Here is a 17,670-nt window from a genome sequence, read left to right on the forward strand (position 1 = left end):
GTTGTAACAGCTTGACACTCGAGTGAGTTGTGTATAAATAGATAGAAGAGTATTGAATAGAAAGTTATGTATTGATTGATGTGTGTAAGGAAGCTTATGGTTTGTTAGAGGAGAGTTAGATCTCTTGAATAAATCTTCATTGTTAGGGTTTTGAGTTTGCTGTCTTGGATTGACAAGTGATAAGAGAGAAGAGTTCATATATAGCTTCAAACTTATCACAAGTAGTAACCATATCCACTTTTTTTCAGATTCAAATCAAGAAAGACAGAGAAACAGTGCAAGGTTCTCGAAATGCTAGCCTCCACTCATCCATGATTGTGGTGAGTAACTTTTCATATATGCTACACATATTTCGGCTTCTATGACGAAAATGAGAGGAGGAGATTTGGCATGATTATAATGAGCATGAGACCAAGTTGAATAGCTGAGTTTTGGTAATGTGCGATTGAGGTTTACCTAACTGTCTTCTGTATGCTTATCACATATTCACATCACATATTCACATCACTGATTGTGGTCTTAAAAGGCTAAAACCTAAGTAGTTATTAAAGAGGAAAAAGGTCACCAATCCTCAGCCAACAAAGTGGTGATGACTCAGCATGATATCGGTGTCCCACCACGGTTCGAGGAACGATATTGGTACCCGTTATAAGAGATGGAAAAACAATATCCTCTCTCTAGCTTCTACCGAGCGTCGGTGTGACCCTCGTTGGGAGCATGATAGGCAGGGTTGGTTTCAACTATGGTCGGTTCCAACTTTGGCTTTGAACCCGACGCAATAGTCAGGTTCCGGGGAAGTCTATCACAGAGAATCATGCCTCTTGGTGGTAGACGAATTGAGGTAATCCAAATTACCTCTTTTTAAATTTCAATTACTGTTTAGTTTTCAAACAAGGACCATGATGTTATCTGCGAAACCTGATATTAAAAGAAGAAGATTAAAGACATTGCTAATGATATGATGATATGTTGGACAATAATGACGATGATGATATATACAACGATGGACAATAATTTTGAAGGGATTATACAATTCTCAATTATGGATATATATTCCAATAGACCCTAACCATGCTTAAATAATGAAACGGAAAAAATCACTTCTCCACAAAGAAATAAAACAAAACACTCCTAAAAAAAAAAAAAACCAATAAAAAGTTGAAAAGATCATAACTGTTATAAAACATTTAGTGGACTCTATCTGACCGGCCCATCTATTAGCTCTATAGTTACGGTCCATTGTACTAAGGCCCATCGGCCAAGTCTTAGTCTTATATCGGTCTACTTGTAACTCTATATATATGTTGTAATCTCTATTCATTCATTAATAAGAACAAGAGATTTCTCCCTAAACTCTCTAGTTTCACAACACGTTATCAGCACGATAGCCTCTAAACCCTAAAACCCTAAGGCAGCTGCCGATTCTCTTCTTCTTCCCTAAAACCCTAAACCGCCTTTGTTCTTCCTCCTTCTTCGAGACTTATCTCCTTTGTCTCGAAGCTCTCTTGTTGATTCACGAGCATCCTTAGCTCGTGATCAAGTTCTTCTCAAAACCCTACCGAGTTTTGTGGTTCGCGGTTCGGGGGTGAGTTCGCGAGAAGCTGTTCGCAGGAAGCTGTTCGTGGTTCGTGGGAAGCAGTTTGTGATCGAGAAAGAGAGGAACAACCGAGGTCTTTAGCTCCCGGTTCATATCCAGTCAGAGTCCTAATCGGTGAAGGTAAACAAAATTGAAACCCTCTTAAAACCATATACTCGAATATGACCCTTAAAACTATTGAACCTCAAAACATCCAAATACACAAACAAACAAACCTTTAAAGATCCCTATATCCTATAAAACTTTAAAATCGGATTGCATAGGGTTGTTAGATTGTTTGTGGAATTACACCAAGTTATATCAAGCTTAAAACCTATTGATTGATTGCTTGATTGTTGCATAAGAACCTAGAACTAAATTTGTTAGATTCATAAGAGAAGTATAAATAAGATTGTTCTAGGAGAATTAAAACTTGGATCATTCATGCATCATAATTAAAATTGGACCTTGTATAGATCAATATAGAATCGGCTGCATGAATTAAATCTCAGGATTTCTTAAGCTAAAACTTGAACATAGTTTTCCTGTAAATTTTCGGCCATGAGAACCATAAAACTCGAGCATGAACTTGTCTAGGATCAATTAGGATAACTTCCATAAACCTTAAACATTATCCTAAAATTTAAGTAAAATTAACTTTAATGTTCTAAGAGTATATCCGATTAAGATTAAAACTTTTGTTAAGTTTCTATAAAATTAAAACATGAAATCGGAAATTAAAATATTGGTTAGGATAAGTTCCTAATTAATTATGGTAATTACCTAAAACTCTTAAGAAAATATTTACTAAATCATAGACTAAATAGGAAAACATAGAAAAGGAAATCCTATCTAGAATTAAGGAAATTGTTGCATGCATTACCTATTTGATTTTGTTGTCTTGCATGCATGAATTTAAACCACGAAAATACATAAGAGGCAAGGCATGTTTCGGTCTCAAATACCGCATGACCTAAGGCATGGTTTGGTCTCAAATACCGCATGACCTGAATTAAATGTTGCATGCTAACTATCGGTTGTCTATCTTTATGCAGATGGCAAGCCTCAAGAGCCTAGACTACCCTATCCTGCAAGCTTCTGGAAAGAACTACTTGCAATGGGCAAATGACACCGAGATGTATCTGTCATCACACGGCTTGCACGAGTGCATCGATGAGGAATTTGAGAGCACTGACAAGAAAAAGAATCAGTGCCTCCAGCATATACATCATCACATTGCTGAGTGTCTCAAAAGCCAGTAGCTCTTCATAAGAGATCCTATCGCCCTTTGGACACAGCTTAAACGCCGTTACGGGCACCAAAAGACGGTGCTCCTTCCAAAGGCCGAGTTTGATTGGAAGAGCCTAAGGATCCAGGATTACAAATCCGTGGAAGAGTATAACTCTGAGCTCTTTAGGATTGTCTCACTCCTTAGGCTGTGTGGAAAAGAGGTGACTGAGCAGGAGCTGATAGAAAAGACATGTCTACTTTCAGCCCCAAGAGTTCTTCAACAACAATATCGGCATCAAAAGCTTGCTGACTATGGGAAACTCATTGAGTGTTTACTGTTAGCTGAGCAGAACGATGAGTTGTTGATGATGAACAGTGCTATGAGACCTCCTGGTACAGCCCCATTACCAGAAGCAAATAAAGGTTATTTGGGAAAGAAAGCTGCAGTAGAGTCTAAAGAGCCTAATGAGACCAACTACGTCCACAGAGAAAGACACTACGGTCATGGCCGTGGTGGCAGAGGACGTGGTGGTCAAGGAGGCCAGGTGGGTCCTTTAAACCACACACCAAGGCCAAATCGACTTGCCACCGATGTGGTATGTCAAACCACTGGGCCAAGAACTGCAGAACTCCCAAACACCTCATTGATGCATATCAAGAAGCTCTTAAGAAGAATCCAGAAGCCAATTTTGTGCACATCGATGACGAAGGAGACTTCGATCATGAGAATGATGACTCTCTAGGCTATGAGACTTCCGATTGCCTCAAGAATGATGATTGAATTTCAATCTTATTTTGGTTTAATTTCTATGCTTTTATGATTTAATTTCCTTGTAATGACTTTGATTTAAATTCAATGGATTTTATTTTATTTTATAAAATTGTCTTGTTAAAACACAAACTTATTGTCCTATTTATAGAAATGGCCGAGGACATGAGTGAACTAGTAGTGGACAGTGGCTCCAGCCACACCATACTAAAAGACAAAAGATATTTCATAAATCTTATTATGAAAAATGCTAATGTTAGTACAATTGCGGGTATAGCAAACTTGATAGAAGGCTACGGCCAGGCTCACATATTGTTGCCTAACGGCACACACATTGAATTATGTGATGCTTTATACTCACCCAGCTCTAAGAGAAACTTATTGAGCTTTAAAGATATAAGACTAAATGGTTATCATGTTGAAACTAAGGGTGAAGGATCTAAAGAGTTCCACTACATTACAGAAAATGTGAAAGGACAAAAGAAGATCCTAGAGACTATACCTGCACTAGCCTCTGGTTTATACCATGCTAAAATCAACATGATAGAAACTAACTTAGCAAAGCACAGAATGATCAACCAACAATTCACTCAATGGCATGACCGGCTTGGCCATCCGGGTTCGAACATGATGCGTAAACTAATTAAGAGTTCAAAAGGGCACAACCTCAAAAAAAGAAAAGTTTTCCCTAAAAATCTCACTGGTGTAGCATGTGCACAAGGGAAACTTATCATAAGACCCTCACCAGTAAAAGTCACAAAAGAGACTTTAAACTTTCTGGAAAGGATACAAGGTGACATATGTGGACCAATGCACCCACCATGTGGGACATTCAGATATTTCATGGTGATAATAGATGCATCAACCAGATGGTCCCACGTATGCTTGTTATCCACAAGAAACTTAGCTTTTGCTAAGATGTTAGCTCAAATCATAAGATTAAGAGCACATTTTCCAGACTTTCCACTTAAGACTATACGTCTACACAATGCTGGTGCATTCACATCCCAAGCGTTTAATGATTATTGTATGTCCATGGGGGTGAGTGTGGAACATCCTGTGGCACATGTCCATACACAAAACGGATTAGCTGAATCCTTCATTAAACGAATACAATTGATAGCTCGACCATTGCTAATGCGATCGAAGCTTCCTGTGTCGGCTTGAGGACACGCGGTCTTACATGCATCAGAACTCATACGCATCAGGACATCTAGTGAACACAAATATTCACCATCCCAACTATTATCGGGTCAAGAGCCAGACTTGTCCCATCTCAAAACATTTGGTTGTGCCGTTTATACACCAACTGCTCCACCACAGAGAACTAAGATGGGACCTCAAAGGAGGATGGGAATATACGTTGGATATGAGTCTCCCACCATTATAAGGTATCTCGAGCCACTCACAGGAGATTTATTTAAGGCCAGATACGCGGACTGTCAATTCGTTGAGTCCAAATTCCCTACATTAGGTGGAGAGACTAGCAAGTTGGGCAAAGAATTAACATGGAATCAAACATCCTTAAATTGGCAAGATCCTCGAACTCTAGCATGTGATGCAGAGGTTCAAAAGATTATACATCTACAACAGCTAGCTAATCAATTGCCAGATTCCTTTGCTGACCCGAAAAGAGTAACAAAATCGTACATACCAGCTTTCAATGCACCAGTACGTATTGATGTTCACAAGGAACAAAATAATCAAGTTGCTATAGAGTCTACACCACGTTTGAAACGAGGTAGACTATTAGGTTCCAAAGATAAAAATCCTCGGAAAACTAAAGGTGCAAAACAGACCGAGGCTCAGGGAATTATAGAAAAGCCAGACGTTGTCGCAGAAACTCCTAAGGTACCAAGTGAGGCTCAGGATGCTGAACCTCAAGAACCTGAAGGAATTGACAACAATGAGATCTCAATAAACTATATTATGTCTGGAATACAATGGAACCGAAAAGATGTTGACATTGATGATATATTTGCATACAAGATAGCACTTGAGATAAATGAGGATCATGAACCCACATCTATGTTAGAGTGCACTCAAAGCAAAGATTGGCTTAAATGGAAAGAAGCTATTGATGTGGAGTTAAACTCTTTAAAGAAGAGAAGTGTGTTTGGGCCGACCTTAAGGATAACACCTGAAATTAAACCAGTTGGACACAAGTGGGTCTTTGTAAGAAAGAGAAATGAAAACAATGAAATTATGAGATACAAAGCACGGCTTGTAGCACAAGGATTCTCTCAAAGACCTGGCATAGATTATGAGGAGACATACTCCCCTGTGATGGATGCAACGACTTTTAGATATCTAATAAGTCTGGCTGTAAGAGAAAATTTAGATTTGCGGTTAATGGATGTTGTAACTGCATATCTATATGGTCCACTGGATAATAAAATTTATATGAGATTACCAGAGGGTATAGAACTCAAAGATAAGAGTGGTTCTAGAGACCAATACTGCATAAGGCTAGACAAATCGCTTTATGGACTGAAACAGAGTGGTCGAATGTGGTATAACAGACTTAGCGAATATTTGGCAAAGAAAGGCTATAAGAACGACCCAATCAGTCCATGTATATTCATAAAGAAGTTTGCAAACAAAGGATTTGTGATAATAGCAGTATATGTGGATGATTTAAACATCCTTGGAACCTCTGGAGAAATCGCCCAAACAGTAGAATATCTCAAGAAAGAATTTGAGATGAAAGACCTAGGCAAGACAAAATTTTGTTTGGGATTGCAGCTTGAGTATAGAAACAATGGAATCCTTGTGCATCAAAAGGCATATACAGAAAAGGTACTCAAGAGATTTAATATGGAGCAAGCTCACTCATTGACTAGCCCAATGGTTGTGAGAAGTGTAGAAGTGGATAAAGATCCATTTGCTCCTAAGAAGGACAATGAAGAAGTTCTTGGTCCTGAAGTGCCTTACCTCAGTGCTATAGGAGCGTTAATGTTCTTGGCTAGCCACACTAGACCAGACATATGCTTTGCCATGAACCTCCTAGCAAGATATAGTTCTTGTCTGACCAAAAGGCACTGGAATGGTATTAAACATGTTCTGCGTTACCTTCAGGGAACGACAGACTTTGGTCTATATTTTACTAACTATAACAAAGAAGGCTTAGTTGGTTTTGCTGATGCAGGTTATCTATCCGACCCACACAATGGTAAGTCACAAACAGGTTATGTGTTTACGCACGGTGGTACTGCGATCTCTTGGCGTTCCATGAAGCAGACTCTAGTTGCCACATCCTCAAATCACGCGGAGATCCTAGCCATACATGAAGCCAGCCGTGAGTGTGTTTGATTGCGGTCAATGACTCAGCATATTTGCACAGATAGCGGCTTAGAAGACAACAAGGAAGCAACTATCATCTATGAAGATAACACAGCCTGCATCGCACAGCTCAAGGAAGGTTACATCAAGGGAGATCGGACGAAGCACATACTGCCAAAGTTCTTCTACACACATGAACTACAAAAGGCCGGAGAAGTTCAAGTGGTGCAAGTTCAGTCATGCGACAACTCAGCCGATCTCTTCACCAAGGCACTACCGACAACAACATTCAGGGAGCTCACGCACCAGATTGGAATGCGGAGGCTTAAGGACTTGGAGTGATGTTTGGAACAGGGGGAGCAATGTGTGTTGTACTCTTTTTTCTTCACCAAGGTTTTGTCCTAATGGGTTTTCCTGGTAAGGTTTTAATGAGACAGCATCCCCTAAGCACATTGCAGTGATCCCGTCCAAGCATAGGCACGGTCATCTCGTCCAAGGGGGAGTGTTGTAAAACACTTAGTGGACTCTATCTGACCGGCCCTTCTATTAGCTCTATAGTTACGGTCCATTGTACTAAGGCCCATCGGCCATCTCTTAGTCTTTAGTCGGTCTATTTGAAACTCTATATATATATTGTAACCTCGATTCATTCAATAATAAGAACAATAAATTTCTCCCTAAACTCTCTAGTTTCACAACATTAAAGTCTTTTTGCCATTATTTTTATAATATTGAATTGAGTGTACGTTTTTTCAATTACATAAAACAAGCCTTTGCTCTTGCTTTTTAGTAAAAACGTAGTACGTGTTATAATGATTTGGACATATAAATTTGCATTTCCTCTTGACCATGAGAAAAGATTTGCTTTATGGTAAGAAAACATGGATAGAGGAGGAAAATGAGAAAATACGCATGTTTCTTGCTAAACCAAGTTTACTTCATCAGGTCATAATTCTTTCCAAATAATCAACAAACTATACTATTGTTTTCAATATCAAATGAAATAGAGCATTCACATAAGTTTTATTTTTATCTTTAAGAAGAGCGACATTTTATAGAAGATTATTATAGTGTGTTGTCGATGTGTCATCAGTTAAATTTTATGGGAAAATTGTAATTTTTCATAGGAGATTGTACTAGTTTTGTCGATGTGTCACTATACGTACGATTGAATTTTATGAGAGGTTGGTTGTTCATCGGAAAACAACAAGTTAATGTTGGTAAGATAGTTTGACCACTGGATGGATATAGCACACAACTTCATATCTTTCCATAAGACGAATGGATCACATCAAGACAAGCATGACAGATTTCAGACATAAACTTCTCTAATAATCAAATATGAACCAACACCAACAAGACACTCATTTTACACTAGTCAGAGAAGACATACTTTGCTCTTTCAACAGTGTGAACACCAAACATAATTTAATCAATACAGAAATGTCAAGCATAACCAGCTATACGATCTTTACACTTAAATAAAACACACCAAAACAAAAAAACATTGTAGTAACACTCACACTGCATATAAGTAAATGTTTTCTAATCAAGATCAATTGCAAATGTGCAGTTGTGATCTCTGTATACAGGAAACAAGACCCTACCAAATATTAAAATTAACACCAACTCAGTATTCCATGGAAATTTGACTGGCTAAACGGAAAAAGCATTAATATATAGCAAGTAAAAAAAGCTTAAACTTAGCAGTCAACTCTAACTTTTAAGAGCTCAAACAATAGAAGCAGAGACATAAGACTGATCAGAAAATGAGTGCAAGGAAACTTTAGATGATGATTGCAAGGAAATGAGAAAAGACGCATGTTTACTTCATCAGGTCATAAGTCTTTCCAAATAATCAACAAACTATACTATTGTACCCAATATCAAATGACATAGAGCATTTTCAGAAGCTTTATTTTATCTTTAAGAAGAGCGACATTTTATAGAAGATTGTTATAGTGTGTTGTCGATGTGTCATCAGTTAAATTTTATGGGAAAATTGTAAATTTCCATAGGAGATTGTACTGGTTTTATCGATGTGTCACTACACATACGATTGAATTTTATGAGAGGTTGGTTGTTCATCGGAAAACAACAAGTTAATGTTGGTAAGATAGTTCGACCAATGATATAGCACACAACTTCACATCTTTCCATAAGACGAATGGATCACATCAAGACAAGCATGACAGATTTCAGACATAAGCTTCTCTTATAATCAGATATGAACCAACACCGACAAGACACTCATTTTACACTAGTCAGAGAAGACATACTTTGCTCTTTCAACAATATGAACACCAAACATAATTTAATCTTTACACTAAATAAAACACACCAAACAAAAAAAAAATATTGTAGTAACACTCACACTGCATGTAAGTAAATGTTTTCTAATCAAGATCAATTGCCACAAATAAATGTGTAGTTGTGATATTTGTATATAGGAAAAAGACCCTACCAAATATTAAAATTAACACCATCTCAGTATTCCATGGAAATTTGACTGACTAAACGAAAAAGCATTAGTATATAGCAAGATAAAAAAAAAGCTTAAACTTAGCAGTCAACTCTAACTTCTAAGAGCTCAAACAATAGAAGCAGAGACATAAGACTGATCAGAAAGTGAGTGCAAGCAAACTTTACATGATGATGATTGCAACAGGAATAACATCTAAACCTGCATCCACCTCTAGCTGAATCCCATATAACCAAGGTCAGACCATAACAAGAATAGGACCAAGAAAGAATAAGTAACATGAAACACACTCAAATCAGATGCCATAAGATTTACAAAACCAAAAGAACTCATGCATTATTCAGCTTCAACCGTAACAAGCAGGCTATGTGAGACAAGTTTCAGATCAAGATAGATAGCTTTAAATAACTATCGTACGAGAGCAGATGTATCTATTCCTAAAAATTAGGTTAAAGAGACAAAATTCACAATAAAATAAAAAGAACAACATAAATGATAGAAACACACAATATCATAAAAAAGAACAATACAGCCAAATTGTGGACATCATCACTTCAAAATTGCAAACAAACAAGGGTATACAACAACAATAACAAGAAGACAACTAATACAACCAAAAATGCAAAAGAGAATTCAAACATAAGCTTCTCTAAGAATCAACTAAGACAATTAATTGTATTTGTTTGAACATCTATATAATAAATTGTTCACATTTTGCAAGGTTGCAAAATCTTTCAAACATAAGTGAAGATATGTGTGAGAATTTTATCTTTTCAACAAACAATAACGAACTAAGAAAAACCAGAGTTATAATTTCTTCTCCTAATCTGAATCTTATGTAGGTTATTTATAGTGGTTCACACTTACAGCAAGAGAGAGAGAGAGAGGGTTGTTATATTCTTAAAGTTGTAAACGATCCTTCATCAAACTCGATGTATCTATCAGATCATAACACACAATATCATTAAAACATACATAACTAGGATAAGAAAAATGAACAAAAACAGCCAAACTGTAATCATTTTCATCACTGGGAAATCCCAAACAAACAAGGGCATACAACAATAACAAGAAGACAACCAACACAGCTGATATAATGCAAAAGAGACAAAAACCGAGAAAGTAACTAACAGCAAGATGCTTTCATCAATTACATTTAGCAAAGGGTAACCCAATATTTTATATCACAGTGAGACAATGCACTCTAAATCCAAACATGCATAAGCTTCTCTAAGAATGAAATATGAACCAACACAGACAACACTTTTGTACTAATCATTCTACACTAGTCAGCGAATACATAGTTTGCTTTTTCAACAATGTGCACACCAAATATAATTTAATCAAAATAAAGATGTCAAGCACAACCAGCTATATGATCTTCCAGAATAAACTGAATTATCACATAGTCACCTACACGGTAACACGGCTACACTTAAAGAAAACACCAAAAAAATAAAATTATAGTAACACTCACACGACATGTAAATAAATGATTTTGTAATCAAGCTTGGTTGCACAATTAAATATATGTAAGTTGTATACAGGATACAAGATCCTACCAAGACAAACAATTGTAGACATGTCATCACTGGGAAAACCCAAACAAACATGGGTGTATACAACAATAACAAGACAACCAACAAACACAGCTTAAAAATGCAAAAGAGAATTCAGATATAAGCTTCCCTAAGAATCAAATATGAACCACACAGACAAAAAACACTCATTGTAATAACCATTCCACACTAGTTAGAGAAAAAATAGTTTGCTCTTTCAACAATGTAAACATCATATATAAATTAATCAAAATAGAAATGACAACCCTAACCAGCTATACGATCTTCAAAAATAAAATTCATGTCACTTAGTCATCTACATGGTAACACGGCTACACTTGAAGAAAACAGACAAAAACCCTGAGAACTGCATGCAAACTGCAAAGGGAGCTAAAGAATAACCTGAAACTCTTATGACGATCTTCAGAAACCCGAGAACAACTGCATGCGAAAAAGATAAAAAGGCGATATTAGAAGACCTATGTAAGTTTGTTTGCTACTTGTCGAGAATGGATACATACGGTATTGAATTTTATAAACAACAAAAAATATTAACCTTACGAAATAGAAATTCACATACCTGATTTTCAGATGTAGAATATCAAGATATTCACATACCTCAGTTTAAATGTAAGAGTGCTCATGCATGCTCCATGGATGTCATACTTCTGCAACCCAAGCGGTTTAAAGATTTGAGACTGCTTCATTTGATAATCAGAGATCACGACCAGGAACAATCAAAGAGGTAATTTAGATTACCTCAACAACCGAGGCATTTGCTTTTAGCACCAGGTGACTAGGAACATGAATACATTACAGAGACAGGGACAACCAAACCGATAGGGAAAGGGACAAGGATTACCTCAGCCAAACCGAGGCATTTGTTTTCTTTGCTCAGATGACTAGGAACCTGATACACTGAAAGGGACAGAGACAATCATACCGATAGGGACAGGGAAAAGGAGAGAGGTAATTTAAATTACCTCAGCCAAACCGAGGCATTTGTTTTCTTTGCTCAGGTGACTAGGAACCCGAATACATTAAGGGTCAGGGACAAGGAGAGAGGTAATTTAAATTACCTCAGCCAAACCGAGGCATTTGTTTTCTTTGCATAGGTGACGAGAAACCCGTATGCATTCAAGGGACAGGGACAATCATACCGATATAGACAGGGACAAGCTGAGAGGTAATTTAAATCACCTCAGCTAAACCGAGGCATTTGTTTCTTTGCTCAGGCGACTAGGAACCTGATACACTCAAAGGGACAGGGACAATCATACCGATAGGGACAGGGAAAAGCTGAGAGGTAATTTAAATTACCTCAGCTAAACCGAGACATTTGTTTCTTTGCTCAGGCGACTAGGAACCTGATACATTCAAGGGACATGGACAAGCAGAGAGGTAATTTAAATTACCTCAAATAAACCGAGGCATTTGTTTCTTTGCTCAGGTGACTAGAAACCCGAATACATTCAAGGGACAGGAACAATTAAACCGATAGGGACAGGGCCAAGCAGAGAGGTAATTTAAATTACCTCAGCCAAACCGAGGCGTTTGTTTTCTTTGCTCAGGTGACGAGAAACCCATAGGGACATGGACAAGCTGAGAGGTAATTTAAATTACTTCAGCTAAACCGAGGCATTTGTTTCTTTGCTCAGGCGACTAGGAACTTGATTGACAGGGACAAGAAGAGAGGTAATTTAAATTACCTCAAATAAACCGAGGCATTTGTTTCTTTTCTCAGGTGACTAGAAACCTGAATACATTCAAGGGACAGGATCAATTAAACCATAGGGATAGGGACAAGCAGAGAGGTAATTTAAATTACCTCAGCCAAACCGAGGCAGGCATTTGTTTTCTTTGCTCAGGTTACGAGAAACCCGTATGCATTCAAGGGACAAGGACAATCATACCGAAAGGGACATGGACAAGCTGAGAGGTAATTTAAATTACCTCAGCTAAACCGAGGCATTTGTTGTTTTGCTCAGGCGACTAGGAACCTGATACATTTAAGGGACAGGGACAAGCAGAGAGGTAATTTAAATTACCTCAAATAAACCGAGGCATCTGTTTCTTTGCTCAGGTGACTAGAAACCCGAATACATTCAAGGGACAGGGACAATTAAACCGATAGGGACAAGGACAAGCAGAGAGGTAATTCCAAACCGAGGCATTTGTTTTCTTTGCTTAGGTGACGAGAAACCCGTATGCATTCAAGGGATAGGGACAATCATACCGAAAGGGACAGGGACAAGCTGAGAGGTAATTTAAATTAACTCAAGCTAAACCGAGGCATTTGTTTCTTTGCTCAGGCGACTAGGAACTTGATACATTCAAGGGACAGAGACAAGCAAAAAGGTAATTTAAATTACCTCAAATAAACCGAGGCATTTGTTTCTTTGCTCAGGTGACTAGAAACCCGAATACATTCAAGGGACAGGGACAATTAAACCGATAGGGACAGGGACAAGCTGAGAGGTAATTTAAATTACCTCAGCTAAACCGAGGCATTTGTTTCTTTGCTTAGGCGACTAGGAACCTGATACATTCAAGGAACAGGGACAAGCAGAGAGGTAATTTAAATTACCTCAAATAAACCGAGGCATTTGTTTCTTTTCTCAGGTGACTAGAAACCCGAATACATTCAAGGGACATGATCAATTAAACCATAGGGACAGGGACAAGCAGAGAGGTAATTTAAATTACCTCAGCCAAATCGAGGCATTTTTTTTCTTTGCTCAGGTTAAGAGAAACCCGTATACATTCAAGGGACAGGAACAATCATACCGAAAGGGACATGGACAAGCTGAGAGAGGTAATTTAAATTACCTCAAATAAACCGAGGCATCTGTTTCTTTGCTCAGGTGACTAGAAACCCAAATACATTCAAGAGATAGGGACAAGCAGAGAGGTAATTTGTTTTCTTTGCCAAACCGAGGCATTTGTTTTCTTTGCTTAGGTGACGAGAAACCCGTATGCATTCAAGGGACAGGTACAATCATACCGAAAGGGACAGGGACAAGCTGAGAGGTAATTTAAATTACCTCAAGCTAAACCGAGGCATTAGTTTCTTTGCTCAGGCGACTAGGAACTTGATACATTCAAGGGACAGGGACAAGCAAAAGAGGTAATTTAAATTACCTCAAATAAACCGAGGCATTTGTTTCTTTGCTCAGGTGACTAGAAACCCAAATACATTCAAGGGACAGGGACAATTAAACCGATAGGGACAGGGACAAGCTGAGAGGTAATTTAAATTACCTCAGCTAAACCGAGGTATTTGTTTCTTTGCTTAGGCAACTAGGAACCTGATACATTCAAGGGACAGGGACAAGCAGAGAGGTAATTTAAATTACCCCAAATAAACCGAGTCATTTGTTTCTTTGCTCAGGTGACTAGAAAACCGAATACATTCAAGGGACAGGGACAATTAAACCGATAGGGACATGGGCAAGCAGAGAGGTAATTTAAACCGAGGCATTTGTTTAATAAACCGAGGCATTTGTTTCTTTGCTCAGGTGACGAGAAACCCGTATGCATTCAAAGGGACAGGGACAATCATACCGATAGGGACAGGGACAAGCTGAGAGGTAATTTAAATTACCTTAGTTGAACCAAGGCATTTGTTTCTTTGCTCAGGTGACTAGGAACCTAGATGCATTCAAGGGACAGGGACAGTAGGGACAAGGATAATTAAACAGATAGGGACAGGGACAAGCTGAGAGGTAATTTAGATTATCTCAGCCAAACCGAGGCATTTGTTTCTTTGCACAGGTGACTAGGAACCCATATGCATTCTAGGGACAGGGTCAAGAAAAGAGGTAATTTATATTACCTCAGCCAAACCGAGGCATTTGTATTTTCAGGTGACTAGGAACCCCCATGCATTCAAGGAATGAGAAGTAGAGAGGTAATTTAAATTACCTTAGCCAAACCGAGGCATATGTAGTTTTTGCTCAGGTGACTAAGGACAAGGATAAGCAGAGAGGTAATTTAGATTACCTCGATAGAAACAAGACAAAGAGTATAGGATACCAATACATAACAACTGTAGTTATGACTAGCTAGCTCATCATATGAGTGAACGTGAGACTAGTTAATTGGCAGCAAGCAATCAAAAACGTATGATACACAAGATAAAACCAAACTTATAAGGAACACAGACACACACAAAACTATAGGCAGAGTAAACGATTTTGAAAACCAATAACCAAAACACTAAAATCAAAGAAAGTAAGATTTTTGTTTTAAAACCATAATTATAACCTAATGCCACACAAACTATGTAGGAGTATTGAGTAGCATCAAAGTCATCCCATACCTTTCGATAACCATTAGGCTTCCCAATAGCTTTTGTCCTGATTTCTAGTAACGAGATTATCTGATATTGAAGCTAACGCTAACGCCCCTCCACGAAATCCAAAATTTTCACTGGCTGACTCCAAATCATGAAACTTTGAAGTGGCTGTTTCCACAAATTGCTTAAGATAAGTTTCTCAATCGAAAACTAAGAAGTGGCCTTTATTTGTGCATCAAACATAAAAGACCGCCACAACTTACTGTATCTTTTTCCCAACAAAACCAAATCGTCTCTGGAAACGCTTGATCCTGAAAACCAAAACCAGTAAAATAATTCCAAATTAGGACTCAATCATGAGGAAAAAGTAATCATAGTGGAGCTATTCTCACCATCATCCACAACTTTGATAGAGCATGAAACAACACCCACAAAGATAGAAACCTGAAAATAGAGAGATTGATCAGAAGAAATCCAGAGAACCAGATCAAGAAATCGAATTAGAAGGGGAGAATTTGATTTTTGCGGACCTTGGTCGCATCGAGACTGTTGAACACAAGTTCTTCCACGACCTTCCTCGTCATGTCAAAGATGATAATTCCAGAACGCTTGGAGTGATGAACACCCTTAGGCAAAGGCTTGATCGACTTCATCCCCTGAAACACGGAGAAACAAAACCTCCCAAAATTTTCAAGAAGCAATTCGGGGGATATCAATTATTGGAGATCGCGAAGCTATTTATCGCCATTAGACAAAACAAAACCCTAACGACAATCAAATCGAACTTACCTAGAGATGGCGATTTCATGGGAACTGGAAGCGATTGATCGTCGCTAAAGGATGAAAAGAACAAAACAAAGTCAATACAATCGAAATTGAAAACCCTAACACGGAAAAATCACAAAGGCAAAGAAAAATCTAGAAACTCATATAAAATAAGCAAAGAGAACTTATCTAGAGACTGTAGATCTCTCATCGCAAGAGATTGATTGATTCTTCTCTTGAACTTGATTTCGTCGGGACTGAATCAACAAATCGCCTCTCAAGGAAGAAGACGATGAGAGCAGAGAGAGAACTTTAATTTAATTAGGTTTACAAAAGGGAAAGGGAGCGTCGGGTGTTAAAATAAGACTTTTCTCTCTCTCTCTCTCAGCCTTTAAACGGTGCCGTTTGGTTGTTTATCGTACCATATACAATATAGCCGTTGGAAAATATTGAGATTCAGAATTGGAAAAGAACCGTTGTACAAGCCTCACAAAAGTTAAATAAAAATACTCAAGTTCTTTTTTGTATATTGCACAGTTGGCTTTTATTACAACGGTTATTTTCTAATATGCTGAACCCATTGCAATTGTGACCCAAAAAGGAAAGATAAATGATTTGCTTCCCATTTAGATCACAAATAAAACAAGCCAAAAACATAAAGACATTGTAGTTTTTGTCAAGTACTCACTCAGTGTAAATGCTCAAAGAGTGATCCGTTTGGAGCATATTCAAATATCAAAATTCTTGTGGATGATCTTCGACAACATTTCGATCTGAAATCATTAAACAGAACGCGCAAGATCCAATGACATTACTAAAAATCTTCACATCACATGCAACTTCAATCTCAGATCTTTTGAGTAACAGGGATGCCTGAGGATCAAAATCACACACTGATTAAACCAAAAAAGGATAACAAAGTTGGCTAATACTCATAAGTAAGTAATATTCAACGCCATGTATGTAACAATGAAGAAAGAAACTTACCAGTTACAAATACTTTCTGAATAAGACCCGCCAAAGTTTTACAGTTTACCCAGCCTTACGTCTTTAAGCTGTGTGGCCCAAAAAGGAAAGATAAATGATTTGCTTCTCATTTAGATCACAAATAAAACGAACCAAAAACATAAGTCATTGTAGTTTTTGTCAAGTAATCACTCACAGTGTAAATGCTCAAAGAGTGATCCGTTTGGAGCATATTCAAATATCAAGATCCTGGTGAGAGGTTCCTTTTCCTCACAGTTTTCGCAAGCAGGTTTTATAAAATTCTTGTTATTGAGCATCGACAACATTTCGATCTGAAATCATGAAACAGAACGCTCTAAGTGCACTCTGTTAAATTGGGTCAATCAACACCACCCATATCTCCACCTTCACCGATTAAATCTCCATCGTCGACGCCCGTTTGAATTATATCATCAGCCATAACACCGCATCGTTGGCAGTAGAAGAACCCGTCGTCTCCTTCGTCAAAGGCTTCGTTGTCGCACTCCTTGCAGATCATTGTAATTGAAAGGACTTCGTTGATAAACACTAAGTTATCTTCAGCTCCCCCTTCTTGGCTTAGGATTTTAGGTTCATATTGTGGTAAGAGTCTCTTAAAATTTTCGATTCTATCTTATGTTGTTGAATTGCCCATTAACAGATATTAGACTTTTAGGCTGAATGGCTATTTTGTTGCATGTCCTATTGGGACTTTTTATGCGGTGA

General features: G+C 37.9%; 1 protein-coding gene across 14 annotated transcripts; it reads right to left on the minus strand.

The window, feature by feature from the left end:
- Positions 1 to 371: 371 nt before the first annotated feature.
- Positions 372 to 16,322, minus strand: LOC104747636 (DNA mismatch repair protein MLH3). Of its 14 annotated transcripts, none has more exons than XR_015582681.1 (9): positions 15,985 to 16,289; positions 15,726 to 15,851; positions 15,588 to 15,639; positions 15,459 to 15,506; positions 15,220 to 15,363; positions 11,658 to 11,816; positions 11,479 to 11,566; positions 11,301 to 11,339; positions 372 to 918 (listed from the first exon to the last, which is right to left on the minus strand). XR_015582681.1 is itself a non-coding variant. In XM_010469304.3 (6 exons), exons 2-5 carry the CDS (start codon positions 15,846 to 15,848, stop codon positions 15,233 to 15,235), a joined length of 354 nt encoding a protein of 117 aa, XP_010467606.1. In that variant the 5' UTR covers positions 15,849 to 15,851; positions 15,985 to 16,291; the 3' UTR covers positions 372 to 918; positions 15,220 to 15,232. The 14 variants fall into 14 exon arrangements, 3 of the variants coding, with proteins under 3 accessions (XP_010467606.1, XP_087345461.1, XP_010467602.1); XR_015582682.1 differs by having other exon boundaries at positions 11,479 to 11,596; positions 11,761 to 11,816; positions 15,726 to 15,873; XR_015582679.1 differs by lacking the exon at positions 372 to 918 and having other exon boundaries at positions 11,092 to 11,339; positions 11,517 to 11,566; positions 11,658 to 11,677; ... (1 more) ...; positions 15,726 to 15,873; positions 15,985 to 16,283.
- Between the last annotated feature and the right edge of the window lie 1,348 nt (positions 16,323 to 17,670).

This window comes from Camelina sativa, chromosome 15 (genome assembly GCF_030686135.1).
Source record: "Camelina sativa cultivar CO46 ecotype springtype chromosome 15, ASM3068613v1".
Lineage (NCBI taxonomy): Eukaryota > Viridiplantae > Streptophyta > Magnoliopsida > Brassicales > Brassicaceae > Camelina > Camelina sativa.